This window comes from Geotrypetes seraphini, chromosome 15, assembly GCF_902459505.1.
Source record: "Geotrypetes seraphini chromosome 15, aGeoSer1.1, whole genome shotgun sequence".
NCBI lineage: Eukaryota > Metazoa > Chordata > Amphibia > Gymnophiona > Dermophiidae > Geotrypetes > Geotrypetes seraphini.
The window spans coordinates 43,836,020-43,851,104 of record NC_047098.1 but is presented as its reverse complement, the minus strand read 5'-3'; the positions used below and the strand labels follow the sequence as shown (position 1 = coordinate 43,851,104).

Here is a 15,085-nt window from a genome sequence, read left to right as displayed (position 1 = left end):
ATTTTAATTTTGCTAACAATTTGAATGTAGGCCCCTCTTGATCTTGAGGCCCTAGGCTGAAGTCTAGTTAGCCTATAGGAAAATCCGGCCCTGGTCCCATGTCAGCAAGCAGCTAGCCTCATACATAGAGCAACACTCCTGCCTTCACACCTCAATACGGCTTCCGAACAAAGCACAGCACCGAGCTCCTCCTCATCACTCTAATCACTAAAATCAAACAGTTGCTAAGCTAGGGTCATCAGACAATATTACTCTAATTTGATATCTCTGCAGCCTTCGACTCAGTGGACCACCAATTACTTCTAACCAAACTCTCGGAAATCAGAATAACAGGGACTGTATTGAATTGGTTTGCCGATTTCCTACAAAATCGCAAATTCTTGGTCAAAAGGCAAGAATCATACTCCAGCTCTTGGAAGGCATTCTGTGGCATCCCAAAAGGCTCCCCATTATCACCAATCCTATTCAATTTATTCATGAGCTTGCTAGGACACATCAGAATGGAAGACAAAACTGTTCTATCTTATGCCGATGACATCTTCCTTCTCATCCCCATAACCAATAACCATCCTAATATTGCCGAAAAAAAATCTCAAAACAATAAAGAAAAAATTCAAACCTGGGCAACGAACAACAAGTTGAAACTGAATGCCACTAAGACCAAAGCCATTGGTTTCCACACCGCACAACAGAATGTCATATCTAACCTCACTCTCATCAGGCATCACTCTCATAATGGAAAAATCCACCAGGGTACTAGGCTGCATCTTAGACAACACTCTCACAATGGAACCACAAATATCTAGCCTTCGGAAAAAGACTATCTACACTAGGGGTCTCAAAGTCCCTCCTTGAGGGCCGCAATCCAGTCGGGTTTTCAGGATTTCCCCAATGAATATGCATGAGATCTATGTGTATGCACTGCTTTCAGTGCATATTCATTGGATAAATCCTGAAAATCTGACTGGATTACGGCCCTCAAGGAGGGACTTTGAGATCCCTGATCTACACTATGCGTTAACTGCGACTCACAAGATCATACTTCCACCCACACCACTTTGCTCTGATCATCCAGATGATGGTCCTACCTCAGCTAGACTATTGCAACTCCACCTACCTTGGCATCAACACTACTCTAATCCACAAACTGCAACTAATCCAGAACACAGCTGTTAGACTAATCTACAAATTAAAGAAATTTGATTCAATCACAACCTTCATTGGCTCCCAATATCATCCCGAATAATTTTCATACCGTCATGTATCCTACACCAGATTCTATACAGAAACTCAGCAACCCCTCTTATTCAGTTACTAGTCTTTAAGCCCGTTACATTAACGGGTGCTAGAATAGATGTATGTGTCTGTCTGTCTTTCTTTCTTTCTCTCTCTCCCCTTGGCCGCTGTCTGTCTGTCTATGTTTGTTTTTCTCTCCTTGGACACTGGCAGTCTCTCCTTAGACGCTGGCTGTCTCTCCTTGGACGCTGCCTGAATGTCTTCCTTTCTGTCTGTCTCACTGGCCCCCTGTGTGTCATTGTTTGTGTCTGTGTCCTTGTGTCATTCCCCCCCCCCAGAGCAAAGCTGTCTGGCCCCAACATACCCCTTCCCCCAAAGCAGCCCCCTTTCCCTCTCCCTGACCCCCTTGTGTCTTTCCCCTCCCCCCCAGCAAAGCCGTCTACCCCCCAGCACACCTCTCCAACAAAAGCATCCCCCTGTACCTGCAGCACTGGCACGACATCCTTCAGCCAATTGTGAGTGCTCAGAGCGCGAGAGGGAGCGGGGCCTGCAGCTTCTTCGGCGTCGGTGAGGAAGGAGAGGTTGGCCCAACTCTCCGCAGGGGCTTTGGGGACAGTCTTCTGCGTCTCGAAGCCCTCCTCCCAGCAGCCACTTCCAGCAGCACTCCGTACTGCCTTCCTTCCGCTGCCCAGAGTAGATGTCTGTACGTCTAGGTTTTTTAAATTTGTGTCTCTCTCTTTGGACGCTGTCTGTCTGTCATTCTTTGTGTCTATGTCTCTCCCTGGTCCCCTGTCTGTCCGTCTTTCTTTCTGTTTGTCTCCATGGCCCCTCTGCTTGCCAAAGCAGCCCCCTTTCCCTCTCCCCCTGTTCTGCAATGCCTACCTGCTCCATGGCCCCCTTCTGTTCCTCCCTCCCCCCATGATTGCTGTCTGCACTCAACACAACCCTCCCACCAAAACAGCCCCCTTTCCTGCCTGCTGCATGGCCCTTCTTTTTCCTCTTCCCCTCCAGCACACCCCTCCCCCCAAAGCAGCCCCCTTTCCTGCCTGCTCCATGGCCCTTCTTTTTCCTCTTCCCCTCCAGTTCTTCCCCTCCAGCACACCCCTCCCCCCCAAAGCAGCCCCCTTTCCTGCCTGTTTCATGGCCCTTCTTTTTCCTCTTCCCCTCCAGCACACCCCTCCCCCCAAAGCAGCCCCCTTTCCTGCCTGTTCCATGGCCCTTCTTTTTCCTCTTCCCCTCCAGCACACCCCTCCCCCCAAAGCAGCCCCCTTTCCTGCCTGCTCCATGGCCCTTCTTTTTCCTCTTCCCCTCCCTCCATCCATAGTTCCTGTCACCGCTGCCATTCCTATTTAAAACGGCCTGCTGAGGTTCGCGGCCGGCTGTAGTGAACCTCGCAGGCTGCTGTCCAACACAGTAGCATGTTCCCTCTGACACGATCGCGTCAGAGGGAACGTGCTACCATGTGGAGAGCGGCCTGCGAGGTTCGCTACAGCCAGCTGCGAACCTCAGCAGGCCGTTTTAAATAGGAATGGCAGCGGTGACTGGAGGGAGGGGAAGAACAGGAGCGGTAGCGGTTATTGCAGGAGTGGGGGAGTCGGCGACGTGCAGGCCGCTGTGAACAGGAGCGGCAGCGGCGGCAGGACCATGAGCCCTCCTCCCGCCATCTACCGCTCCTGTTGGCCGCCTCAAGCCGCGGTCAAGTCTGGGGACTCGCGCATGCGCACTCCTGTGGCCACAGACCTACAGCGCACAGAACACGCAAAAAGGAGTGCGCATGCGCGGCTAGCTCTTTATTATATAGGATTCTCTACTGTTTGGTCGACATCAAAAAGAATCCTTAACAGAATCCAACTAACCTGCCATCCACAAAATACCTTCACTACAACCAAATTTTCCACTCTATGTTAACTTATCTGGGTATAAAAACCTGGAATGACCTACCTGAAACTATCAGGAAAGAGCCAAACTGCATCACATTCAGAAAAAACCTGAAGACTCACCTCTTTGACAATTAACTGTCTTAGTTTCTGTATAGTTCCCCCTACTTCAATGTTCATTCCTCTAGCTTCTCCTTACCCCTCTAATTGCCTTGAGCCTGTATAGGTATGTGCGACTCACAAATGAAAGATTAGATTAGAAAGAGTAGTTTACCTCCTTATTAATGACTTCATTATGTAAAAAAGGTTTCTGGGCTGAAATTAACTCCTGCAATAGATATTGCTGTATAACATATTAAAATGTAAAGACCAGAGTGGAATTGTCCAAATAAGAGAGATGTGCACTTAAAACATCTAAATGACACATTCACGACTCAATGACTCAACATGTACATGTTTTCGGCCCTCAGGCCTGCCTCAGGAGTCTTAAAAGACGTGATGGATGAAGTACACAATACAGTGGCAATCAGTTGGATCTGGCTTAAAAGGTCAATCATGAAAGAATACCATATCACGTATTAGTCGTGTGCTGACAATCGGCACCACTGATATGGTATTCTTTCATGACTGACCTTTTAAGCCAGATCCAACTGAGTGCCACTGTATTGTGCACTTCATCCATCACGTCTTAAGACTCCTGAGGCAGGCCTGAGGGCCGAAAACATGTACATGTCGAGTCATTGAGTCATGAATGTGTCATTTAGATGTTTTGAACAATAAAGATCTTCATATCATCAGATGGATTGGAGGATCCCTTTTTTAAATGCACATCTCTCTTATTTGGACATTTCCACTCTGGTCTTTACATATTCAGTTTGTGGTGTTGTTTCCCCCCCCCTTTTTTTCTTCTAACATATTAAAATGCCATCTGACATCAGTGCCGGACAAAATTACAGAGCATATAAATAAACATGGATTACATAGAAAATAAGAATTAACATACTGGGACAAGCCCAGTATCCTGTTTCCAACAATGGCCAACCCAGGTCACAAGGCCTGGCAAGATCTCAAGGAGTAAAACATGCTTATCCTAGGAATGAGCAATGGATTTCCCCAGGTCCATCTAAATAATCTAATATAATAAAGCCCTATGCGCACATGCGCACTCTCACCTGCGTGCTCCCATTTTCTGTGTGCTGTAGGGCACCGCAGGTAGGAGTGCGCATGCGCGTCAATCCCCCGAGGCAGATGTCGGCTGCGGCGGCTGTCGGCGGCTGCAGGCTCGGCAGCGGGTTGGAGACAGCGCCGATCCTCAGGTCCCCCTCCCCTCCCAGCCGACAAGAGGAGACGTGAAGTAAGAAACGCCTCCTTCTCTCCCCCCCCCAACCCGGGCAGAGGCGCAGCCGACAAATGTACCCGGAGCCGAAAACGAAACGCTGAGGTCATCTCGCTGTGGGAGGGGCGGATGGGAGGGTCAATGGGGTCGGATGCATGGGGGGGGGAAGATGGAAACAGACTGATCACCGGTTCTGCTGCACAGGGGGGATGAGAGGGAGGGAAATAAAAATGCCGGGTTCTACTGTACAGGGGGAATGGAAGGGGGATAGAATTTAAAGATGCTGCTCATTGGGTCTACTACACAGGGGGATGGGAGGCAGGCAGGCTGGCTTCGGGGGTGGGGTTGGGTCAAAGTCTGGAAGGCAGTGAGGAGGACATAGGAAGAAGCACTGGGGGGCACTAAGGACATAGGAAGGGGCACTGAGGGCACTAAGGACACAGGACAGATGCACTGGGGGCACTAAGGACATGGGAAGGAGGCACTGGGGTACTATGGCCACAGGATGGGGGCACTTAGTACATGGAAAGGAGGCAATGGGGGCACTAAGGACGTAGGAAGGGGTACTAAGAACATGGGAAGGAAGAACTGGGGTACTAAGGACATAGGAGGCACTGAGGGCACTAAAGACATAGGATGGGACAGTATGGACATAGGAAGGGGGCCACTGAGAGACAGGCAGGCATGGCACAACAGAGAAATACAGAAGGCCAGGGAAACAGAGACAGAAAGAAAGATAGACAGGGGGCCAGGGAGAGACACAGACAGAAAGAATGACAGACAGACAGACAGCGTCCAAGGAGAAAGAGACAAAGAAAAAAAAAACCCAAAATAGACATCTACTCTAGCACCCGTTAATGTAACGGGCTAAAATATTAGCGACTTATAACATAACATTGTGAAATATCTTGGTCTCTATAATAGGTTGAAGGACTAGATTCACTAACCTCATGGATCCGATCCGTGGGCGATCCGATCCTATCCATGGCCGGGCGGGCGATTCACAACGTGGCCTCATGCAAATCACGGTGATCGGAGGCATGCCCCACACTGACCACATGGATCGCTGCATGCGCAGACCATATTCTTTGCCTGTAGATGGTCTGCACATGCTCTCCACGCAAGGAAGGAAGGAAGGGAGAGGGAGCTTAAACATAACACACTGCAAGGGGGACTTGTACAACGTTTTGTTGATCTCATGCCCCACATTACCCCCTTTTCGGAGTTTGCAGGAAAACTCAGGAACAACGCCGTAATGCAGCCCCGCTTTTAACCCGCAGGTTAAAACTGTGGGTTAAAAACATGGGCTTGCAGGGCGGCAGAGAGGGGAAATACAAATTAAACTGTTTAAAAAGTTTGGCATCTGATTCAATTACGAAATAATTTATAGGGCACACAACTGCCATTTTTTGGCACTGAAGTTTATTTTGCATCCTAACATGGACTCGCAGAGAAGCAGGCAGGGTGAAAGAGAGCAGGAAAGTCGGAAAGGACGTGAGCAAATGGTCCCCAGCAGTCGCTTTTCTTTTTTTTTTGATCGGCCAGCCCAGTCAGTGTTCCTGATTTTTTATTTTTTTTTAAAGTGAATCGCTGCCTTCCTATATTTGCATGCATGGGTCAGATTGGGTGCGGATCGGAACAGGAGGAAGATTAGTGAATCAGGTCAGGGTCGCAAAGTGGTCGGGACACGATCAGTGTCCTTAGTGAATCTAGCGCTAAATGTGTAAAGGAGGTGATCCTATATATCAAGTGACTAAAGACCTCATTTGCAAGAGACTCCCTATAGAATATGTGATAATGCTGATGTACAAAAAGTGTCTAATTTTATAATAATGAAAGAGAATTTCAGTAGGGGGAACTATCTTTATCTGAAAAAATATCCTGGTGGTACTGCGCATTTAATGTTGAAAGGCAGAATTTTATATGGGTCCACTACTACATCACTCTTCTCTTGATGAAATTTTTTTAAAACAAATATATTTATTATATTCAGTGGCGTAGTAAGGGGGGATGAGTGGGGGCAGTCTGCCCCAGGTGCCATGTTGGGGGGGGCACCGGTGACCCTTCTCCTTTCTGCTTCCCTGCCTCATCCTATGCCTCCCCTCCACATGCATCCCCCTTCCCTTCCCCCATACCTCTAGTTGAAATTCGTGGCAGTCAACAACATGCTCTTTGCGACCCCGTTGGCTCTCCCACTGATGTCACTTCCAGGTGCCGCGCATAGGAAGTGACATCAGAGGGAGAGCTGATGGTGTCATGAGTGCGTGGGTTCTCCTATGTCTGGTTGATGTAGATTGAATTAGTCGATTGTTCCAATAAGCTGGGCTGTCCGTTTATTGCTTTAAATAGTAGGCAGTAAAATTTGAAGTGTACTCTCGCTTGTATTGGGAGCCAGTGTGAGTCGTGGTATTCCTCTGTGATGTGGTTGAATTTCTTAAGTGAGTAGACCAATCTTAGGGCTGTGTTTTATATTGTTTGTAGTTGTTTTATCATGGTTGCTGTGCAGGGGAGATATAGTATGTTGCAGTAGTCTATGAGACCTAGGATTAGGGATTGCACCAAGAGTTGGAGTTGTTTTCTGTCAAAGAATTTTCTGACTTGCCTCAAGTTTCTCATGACTTCAAATGATTTTTTTTATTGTTTTGTTGATTTGTGGCTGCATTGTACAGCCTCTGTCTATTAGCACTCCCAGAAGTTTTAAAGTGGGTTGGATGTGATATGTTGTAGAGTTTATGACGAGGTTTGTTACGGTTGGGGTTTTATTATTTTTGAGTAGGATGAAGTTTTATCCTGATTCAATTTCAGTTTGTGGACTTTCATCCATGCTGCCACTATTTTAAGTGTTCTGTGTATTGTGTCTGCCATGGATGGTGCAGGTCGATCAAAAGGAAGGAGAATGGTGATGTTGTCTGCATAACTGTAGGAGGTTAGACCTTGTTTGTCTAGGTAGGAGCCAAGGGAGGCAATGTATAGGTTGAAGAGTGTGGGAGAAAGAGGTGATTCTTGAGGTACTCCGCAGGGGTTAGACCAGGGATCTCAAAGTCCCTCCTTGAGGGCCGCAATCCAGTCGGGTTTTCTTGATTTCCCCAATAAATATGCATGAGATCTATGTGCATGCACTGCTTTCAATGCATATTCATTGAGGAAATCCTGAAAACCCAACTGGATTGAAAGCAGTGCATGCACACAGATCTCATGCATATTTATTGGGGAAATCCTGAAAACCCGACTGGATTGCGGCCCTCAAGGAGGGACTTTGAGATCCCTGGGTTAGACCATGGCTCGGATTTTTCTTTGTTTGTTTTAACTCTGTATGTTCTGGATTGTAGGAATCCTTTAAACCATGATAGTACCTTACCATTGATTCCTATTGAGTCTAGTATCTATCTGTAGAAGGATGTTATGATCTACTAGGTCAAAGGCTGTGGAGAGCCTTTGGATAATTAGCATTTTTTTGCCTGTGCTGAGGTGTTGTCTGGCGGTGTCCATGAGTGAGCCTAGTAGGGTCTTAGTGCTGTGGTTGGTTCCGAAGCCTGATTGTGTTGGGTGGAATAGGTTGTGGTTTTCTAGGTATGGTTTTAGGACTTTGACTATGAGGCCTTCCATTAGCTTGACATAAAGTGGTATTGAGGCTATGGGTCTGTAGTTGGATGGTTGGTCTATTTCTCCTTTGAGGTCTTTCAGGATTGGAGTAATGATGATTTCACTGAGGTCTTGTGGGAAAAGGCCGTCAGTGAGTAGGGTTTGTATCCATTGCAAGAGTAGGGTGCGAAATAGTGTACTGGAGGCTTTCAATAGGTATAGGGGGGCAGTGGTTAAAGTCGCAAGTTGCGTGGCTGTATTTATTGTAAAGTTTGTTGAAGTCTGACCATTGTATTGGTGAAAAGTGGGACCATGTTCTGTCTGCTGCAACTGCTTTTTCTGTGGAGGGTGTTGTGATCTCTTCTAAGTGCGTAGGTGTTCCATAGAAGGTGGATCTTATAGTTGCGATTTTGTCTTTGAAGAATGTTGCTAAGAGTGTGGGTGTGGGGGTGTTGTTGCTTGTCTGGTAGGGTTTGGTGTCTGTGAGTTCTTTTAGTAGTTGGAATAGTGTTTTTTGTGTCTAGGATTCTTCTCCTATTTGCTTTGTGTAGTATGTTTTTCATTTTTCTTTTAATTTTTGTTTGTATTTTTGGTTCAGTTTTCTCCATGCTGTTTTTGTAGAGTCTTGACTGTTTTTCCTCCATTTTCTTTCTAGTTGTTGGCATTGTCTTTTTAGTAGCAATAGTTTATTGTCGAACTATTTGTCAGATTTTCTATGGATTCTGGTTTTGTTCTGTTCTGGAGCTAGCTCATCAAGTTTCAAGTTTATTCATATTATTTGATTGAACGCTTTACCAAAATACAAAGCGTTGTACACAAGGTAAAAATATGATTTTAGAAAAATCACATATACATAATTCATTACCAGACCTACTTGGGTATTTGCTTTTTAAAACCACGGGAAACAGTAGGAAAAAGGGGAGGAAATACAATTTTAAAGAAAAAGTACATAAAAGGGAAGTACATAAGGAGGGTTGCTGCACTTACCTGGCTCCATTGTGAGATGAAGTTTTGCAGGTTATAGTCTTGGATTATGGCATCTGTTTCATCCAGAATTTGGTGGGGTCGATATGCTTACGTGAAATATAGGTTATTTTTTGTGTGTTTGGTTTGCTTTTGTTGTTGGTCCAGTTGATATTGAAGGAGTATGTATAGTGATCTGACCAGAGGGAGCGATACCAGTTTCCATTTGATGTGTGAATTTCTGGTTGTTGGGTCATGTAGGCTGCAATGTTGAGTTGGTGACCTTTTTCATGAGTGGTTTGAGGGTCTAATATCTTGTATGTTAAGGCCTCAAGGTAAGATAGTAAGATTTCTACTTGTTTGGAGGCTTGGTTTTCGAGGTGGAAGTTTATGTCTCCTAGGATTAAGTTGTAAGTTGTCGTTAATGAGTTTCGGTAGATAAAGTCTTCGAAATTTGGGTTTGCCGTGTTCCAGTTTCCTGGTGTTATGTAGCAAAGCATGCAGTTTAGGGTGCCTTTGAGTGAGTTGCCTGAGAGTTGTTAGGCTAGTAAGTCCATGTATAGAGTAGTAATTTTGTCTTGTATTTTTAGGTCTATGGTGTTTTTGGCTATGATGGCAATTCCTCCTCCTCTTTTGTTTTCTCGGCAGACCACTATCATTTTGTATCTTTTAGGGCAAACCTCTGTTATTCTGGGGTCTGTTTTAGAAGTAAGCCAGGTTTCAGTGAGAAAGAGGCAGTCTAGTTTTTCCCTTTCTATCCAGTTTATGTGTTCTGTTTTTGGGCCTATGGTTCTTATGTTTAAGTAGGAGAAACAAACAAAACTGCAGACTGTGTACAAGATGCAGGCAAAAATTTATTGTACCAAAATTAAAATGCAAATAAGTAAAATAAAACCCTTTTACCAATCAAGGGACCCGACACGGTCCATGTTTCGGACAAACCTTCGTCAGGGGTCCATGGTGAAAAAGGTTGGGACATACCATAAAAAATGAAGATAAGTAACAAAGTGCCTGTATATTGTGTTTGCCGAGGATTGCTGCAAAAAGTAAAGCGTTTCAAGGAAGCTTTTTGCAGCAATCCTCGGCGAACACAATATACAGGCACTTTGTTACTTATCTTCATTTTTTATGGTATGTCCCAACCTTTTTCACCATGGACCCCTGACGAAGGTTTGTCCGAAACACGGACCGTGTCGGGTCCCTTGATTGGTAAAAGGGTTTTATTTTACTTATTTGCATTTTAATTTTGGTACAATAAATTTTTGCCTGCATCTTGTACACAGTCTGCAGTTTTGTTTGTTTCTCCTGCTTGGTTTTTTCTGCAGACAAAGTTGGACTTTCTCCTTTGTTTTGTTGCTCTTATGTTTAAGTATGCACATGTGAGATTGGCGTAGTTTGTTGGTTCGCTGTGAGTTGTTTTCGGGTAGATGAGCGATCTTTGGTGAGAATGCGTTTTGGTCTTGTAGGGGTTAGTCGGTCTTCTTCTTGTTATGTTGGGGTGGTAGGTGTAGGTGTTTCTGTCTGTTGTGATTTGTCTGGGTGGGTGGAGAATTCCATTAGTATTTGATATAGTTGGTATTGGGAAGATGTTGTTTGCTGTTGCCTTCCAGTTAGCTAGGATCAGGGCAATCAGTAAGATAGCTTGTGTGTGTTTTTGAGGTGTAGTTAACATTTTGAGAGTAAGCGTGTCTGGTAGTGTGATTGTATGAGACCAAACTGTAGGTTGGTTAGGGGGGGTTGAAATTGTGGTTGTTTGGTCGCTTCACAAAGGTGCTCGCTGAGGTGCCTTTGACGTGCGCCTTAGACTGTGTGCCGTTAGGGTTGTGTCTTCCAACTGGCACAGCAGGATGTAGCGTTGGGGAGGAGCGGAGTGTGTTCCCACGCCCGATGAAGTCCTCCCGACTGCTACCGGAGAAAGGCAGGTAGAAATTCAAAATGTCCCGCTGAGCCTTCCAACTAGCTCAGCGGGCTGTAGTGTCGGGGAGGGGTGGAGTGTGCTCCCATGCTCGATGAAGTCCTCCCGACTGCTACCGGAGAAAGGCAGGTATCTATATATCTATCTATATATACAGTGTATATATATATTTGAAAAATGAACATTTTACAAAAGAAGTCAATTTTTTACTCGCTATTCCCCACTAATAAAATAATTAGTGAAAAAAATTACTTAGCTGTTTTTTTGGAGAGTTTGATACGATATGAGACTACCCAATGGAGTTCTCCATTTCGTCTCATCTTCAGGGGTAGATGCCTGTTTTATTTAATCGTAAACTGCATTTGGAGTCAAGTTTCATCTCCAACTGAGGGGAAGCTGAGTGTAGAAAGACAAATTGCTTCAGCATTCTTTTTGAAGGAAGCTTTGCGACTACACACTTCCATATACCCAACATGATGACATCACCTCAGTCAGCTTTATCAACACGGTCAGGATCTCTCAGACCTATATTTGTGATGGAAAATACAAAGACTACATTAATAAATTGAGCTATTGTTTGATTATAATAGCCAATACACCTTTTCATTTAAGCCCATAAGGTTGGTATAATTTCAGGTAAAATATCCAATGCTGCGGGGATGGAGAAAGAATTGTCCCCGTGTCATTCTCTAGCTACCTACACAGTAGGCATCTGTTGCGGTTGAGGGTGACACACAAGGACACTTAAGCTTACCCAAGACTAGGCATGACCGTGGTTTTGCCTGGAAGTGGTCCTGGGCAAGCTTAAGCGGCCCTATGCATCTCCCTAGGGCTGCAATAGGCGCTTGAAATGTAGGCCCAAAAAAGCTGGTCTATATTTCAAATAGATGCGGCTGCTATGCTGATCACGGCAAAGAAATCTAAATGCTGCAATCAGTTGAGTGGCCAAGGCAGGGAACTTGCACCCCCCCCCTCCCAATGTGGTCCACCATTAGAAGGGATGCCCACTCCATCCTTCCTCCCCCCAAAGCATCCCCCGGCAGGAGGAATGCCCAATTCCTCCTGGAAACCCCCAAAACACCCCCTACCCAATAGTGATAGGCAGGAGGGATGCCCACTCCCTCCTGCCAGAACACCCTCTCCCCCCCCCCAGAAACACCTCCTGCCTATTGCAGTTGCTTGGGGGTATTTGGGGGGGTTCCAGCAGGAGGAATTGGGCACTCCTCCTGCCAGTGGATGCTTCAGGGGGTTCCGACAGGAGGGAGTGGGCATCCCTCCTGCCGCTTGACTTAGCGGGGGGGTTGTTGGGTTCGGGGTTCCCTACCGCTGAGCTGATCGCGGCAGGGAGATTCTCTTGCCTCAATCAGCTCAGCGGAGCGGTAACATGCTTCTCTAACTGGCACCTGTGACATAGATGCCAGTTAGAAAATTGGGGTGGTTAGGCGGGGTTAGGCGTCTGTCCATTAGGACAGACATGATTCTATATAGGACGCCCATGTGCAGTTCTCAAAAGCCGCTTAGGCGACTGCTGAGACCACGCATCCTATACAGAATCAGGCCCAAAAAGTTTAGTTGCAATGCCCTAGGCACATAAAATTGCATAAAATCATGTTTCTGCTTTGAGTGGGGAGACGTGAGTGGACGGAAATGAATTTTTATCCTTGTGTCACTCTCTAATGAGCAGGACTCACACTTTTACATGCATCTTTTAGAATATTATAGACTTGTTACATGCATATCTTCGGCATTTAGGAGCACACACATGCCAACTCCATGGCACAGAGCCTTTTGTAAAATACTGGGGGAACTGTGAATGTCCCAACTTAGACATTCTAATTCCTCCATCAATGATCTATGTAAAATAGGGATTCACATGTGTTGCCAGATGTTAACTCAGTAGTGCTTGTTTGCTATCAAAATAATTTTATATCAGATCACTTAGGTATAAAGACAAAGTGGGCAACTGTCTTTTTTTATATTAGCATAAATTCAGCAGAAATAGCAGCTCTAATCTGTGTATATTTCGTTAGCACATGAGCTAGTTTAAATGTATGCACAACCCTACATATTTTGTAAATAATGCACAATTCTGTCCCTGCTCCACCCAAACTCTATCACCCCTACATCAGTCTTGTGTAAATATATGCAATGTAATAGGGATTTTAATGTGTGCGGAGGAATAGCCTAATGATTAGTGAAGTGGCCTAAGAACCACTGAACTGGGTTCAATCCCCCAATGCAGCTCTTTGTGACTGGGCAAGTCATTTAATCCTCCATTGCCCCAGGTATAATAGAAGTACCTATATAAAATATGTAAACAGCTTTTGTAACCATAAAAAGGCAGTATATCATCCCATTCCCTATCCCCTGTCCCTTGTATACTGGCATATACACATGAAGAAATCCTTTCCAAATTATAGGTGCAAAATTTACATTAACATGAGGTGACTCTGGGATTTAATTTTCATGGATGGACCTGGGAAAGTGCACATTTTCAATTTCTTTTGATATACTGAGTAATCACAAAAAGCATACTTATTCCTTGTTTTCCTTTTAAAATTCCCATTGGATTGCAGAACAAGATGTCTGTGGTGGCAGTGCAGCTTGGTCAGTGCGGTAATCAGATCGGTTATGAACTGTTTGATGTTATCGGCTCTGACCTCCATAATACAAGTGGATTGTATTCTAATAGAGAAAATGAATCTTACCAGACAGCTTGCAAAGAACGGTTCTTCAGCAAGGAGGCATCTGGAGGTATGTCGATGTATTTTTAGAGAACAAGAAAACAGAAGCATCAGCATTGTTAAAACCTGTGAGTTTGGCATGTGATTTGAAATCGGAAAATTCAGGCTAGAAGCCCTTCTCCATTTTTATTTTTTCTGTCATTTTTAAGTCACAGAGGGGCTGAGGCTTTGTTACATAAAACCAAAGGTTTAATTCATCATAGACATAGAAAATCCTCTGAATCGGGTCTGAAGTGGTTTATGGTGTGTTATCTGACATTGTTATAAAACTAAGGGCTCCTTTTACAAAGGTGCGTTAGGGCCTTAACGTGTGGAATAGCACGCGCTAGCCGCTACCGCCTCCTCTTGAGCAGGCGATAGTCTTTCAGCTAGCACAAGCTAATCCGGTGCATGCGCGTACCTTCATAAAAGGAGTCCTAAGTTCTTTTCTATTTTTTTCTCATTAGCTATTTTATTGAATTTCTTACTTTTTGCTCTAAATAAAATCTATCTTTTTATTGGACATGTTTCCAAGAATATCATTTATTAAAATTTGTTATACCACCAAAGCCAATGTTTTAAAAAGGGAGCAATATTGCTTCCTTATACTGTATAATTATCCCAGGACAAGCAGGCAGCATATTCTCAACATGTGGATGACATCGCCAATGGAGCCTCGCAAACAGACTTGCTTGAAGATCTTTTAAAAGCTTGAGAGTGCCTTCCTGCCCGAGTTAGGGCGCGTGTCTCATGTGAGGTATCTCAGTTCAACGTTTTCCGCGGAGCTGAGCAGTCTTCTTCACTTCAGCTCTGCAGCTCTTCATTGCCTTCTCGCACCACGGCTTTGTTATTTTCTCTCAGTCGCTGTGCCCGTGTGTCTTCTATCTTTTTTTCTTTTATAAAAAAAAAATAAATAAATTTATTTTGCCTTTTTTCGGCCGGCGGCCTTTGGGCCTAGGCCAGGCCACTGAACCTCGTTCCTTCGCCGGTCTCTCTCTCTTTCTATGTCCCGGCATCTTACCGGGTTCAAAAAGTGTATCCAGTGCGGCAGGGTCATTTCAATCACCAACCCTCATTGTTGGTGTATTGTTTGCCTGGGTCCCAAACATTGTCCTGACACTTGTTCGCGCTGTGCTACCCTTCAACCTTGAGCCCTTCGCAGACGCAGTGCTAAAATTCTTCAACTATTTGGCACTATGAAGCAGTCTGCTGAGAGCGTCTCGACCTCGGCTTTGGGGATGGCCTCGACTTAAAAGACCTCGACCTTGACACCCATGGTTGCTTTGACTTCGGCCTCGACAACTTCGGCCTCGAAGGCTTTGACTGCAGTCCCTTCTAAGTCTTCATCTGTGGGTAAGTCTACTGTTTCTCCTTCAGGTACCCTTCTTAAGAAGCCTCCAGAGTCTCAGGCATCCCAGGCTGTGCCTATGGTCCTGCCAGCCTCTACGAGACC

At 45.2% G+C, this 15,085-nt stretch overlaps 1 protein-coding gene across 3 annotated transcripts in view; it reads left to right on the top strand.

Annotated features, from left to right (window-relative positions):
* The window catches only part of TUBD1 (tubulin delta 1), a 96,443-nt gene that overhangs the window by 4,423 nt on the left and 76,935 nt on the right, over nucleotides 1-15,085 (top strand). For all 3 annotated transcript variants that reach the window (XM_033921299.1, XM_033921298.1, XM_033921297.1), the window contains exon 2: nucleotides 13,486-13,663. In XM_033921299.1, the coding sequence (XP_033777190.1) occupies nucleotides 13,492-13,663 (172 nt within the window). In that variant the 5' untranslated portion in view covers nucleotides 13,486-13,491. The remainder of the gene's footprint in view (nucleotides 1-13,485; nucleotides 13,664-15,085) is intronic.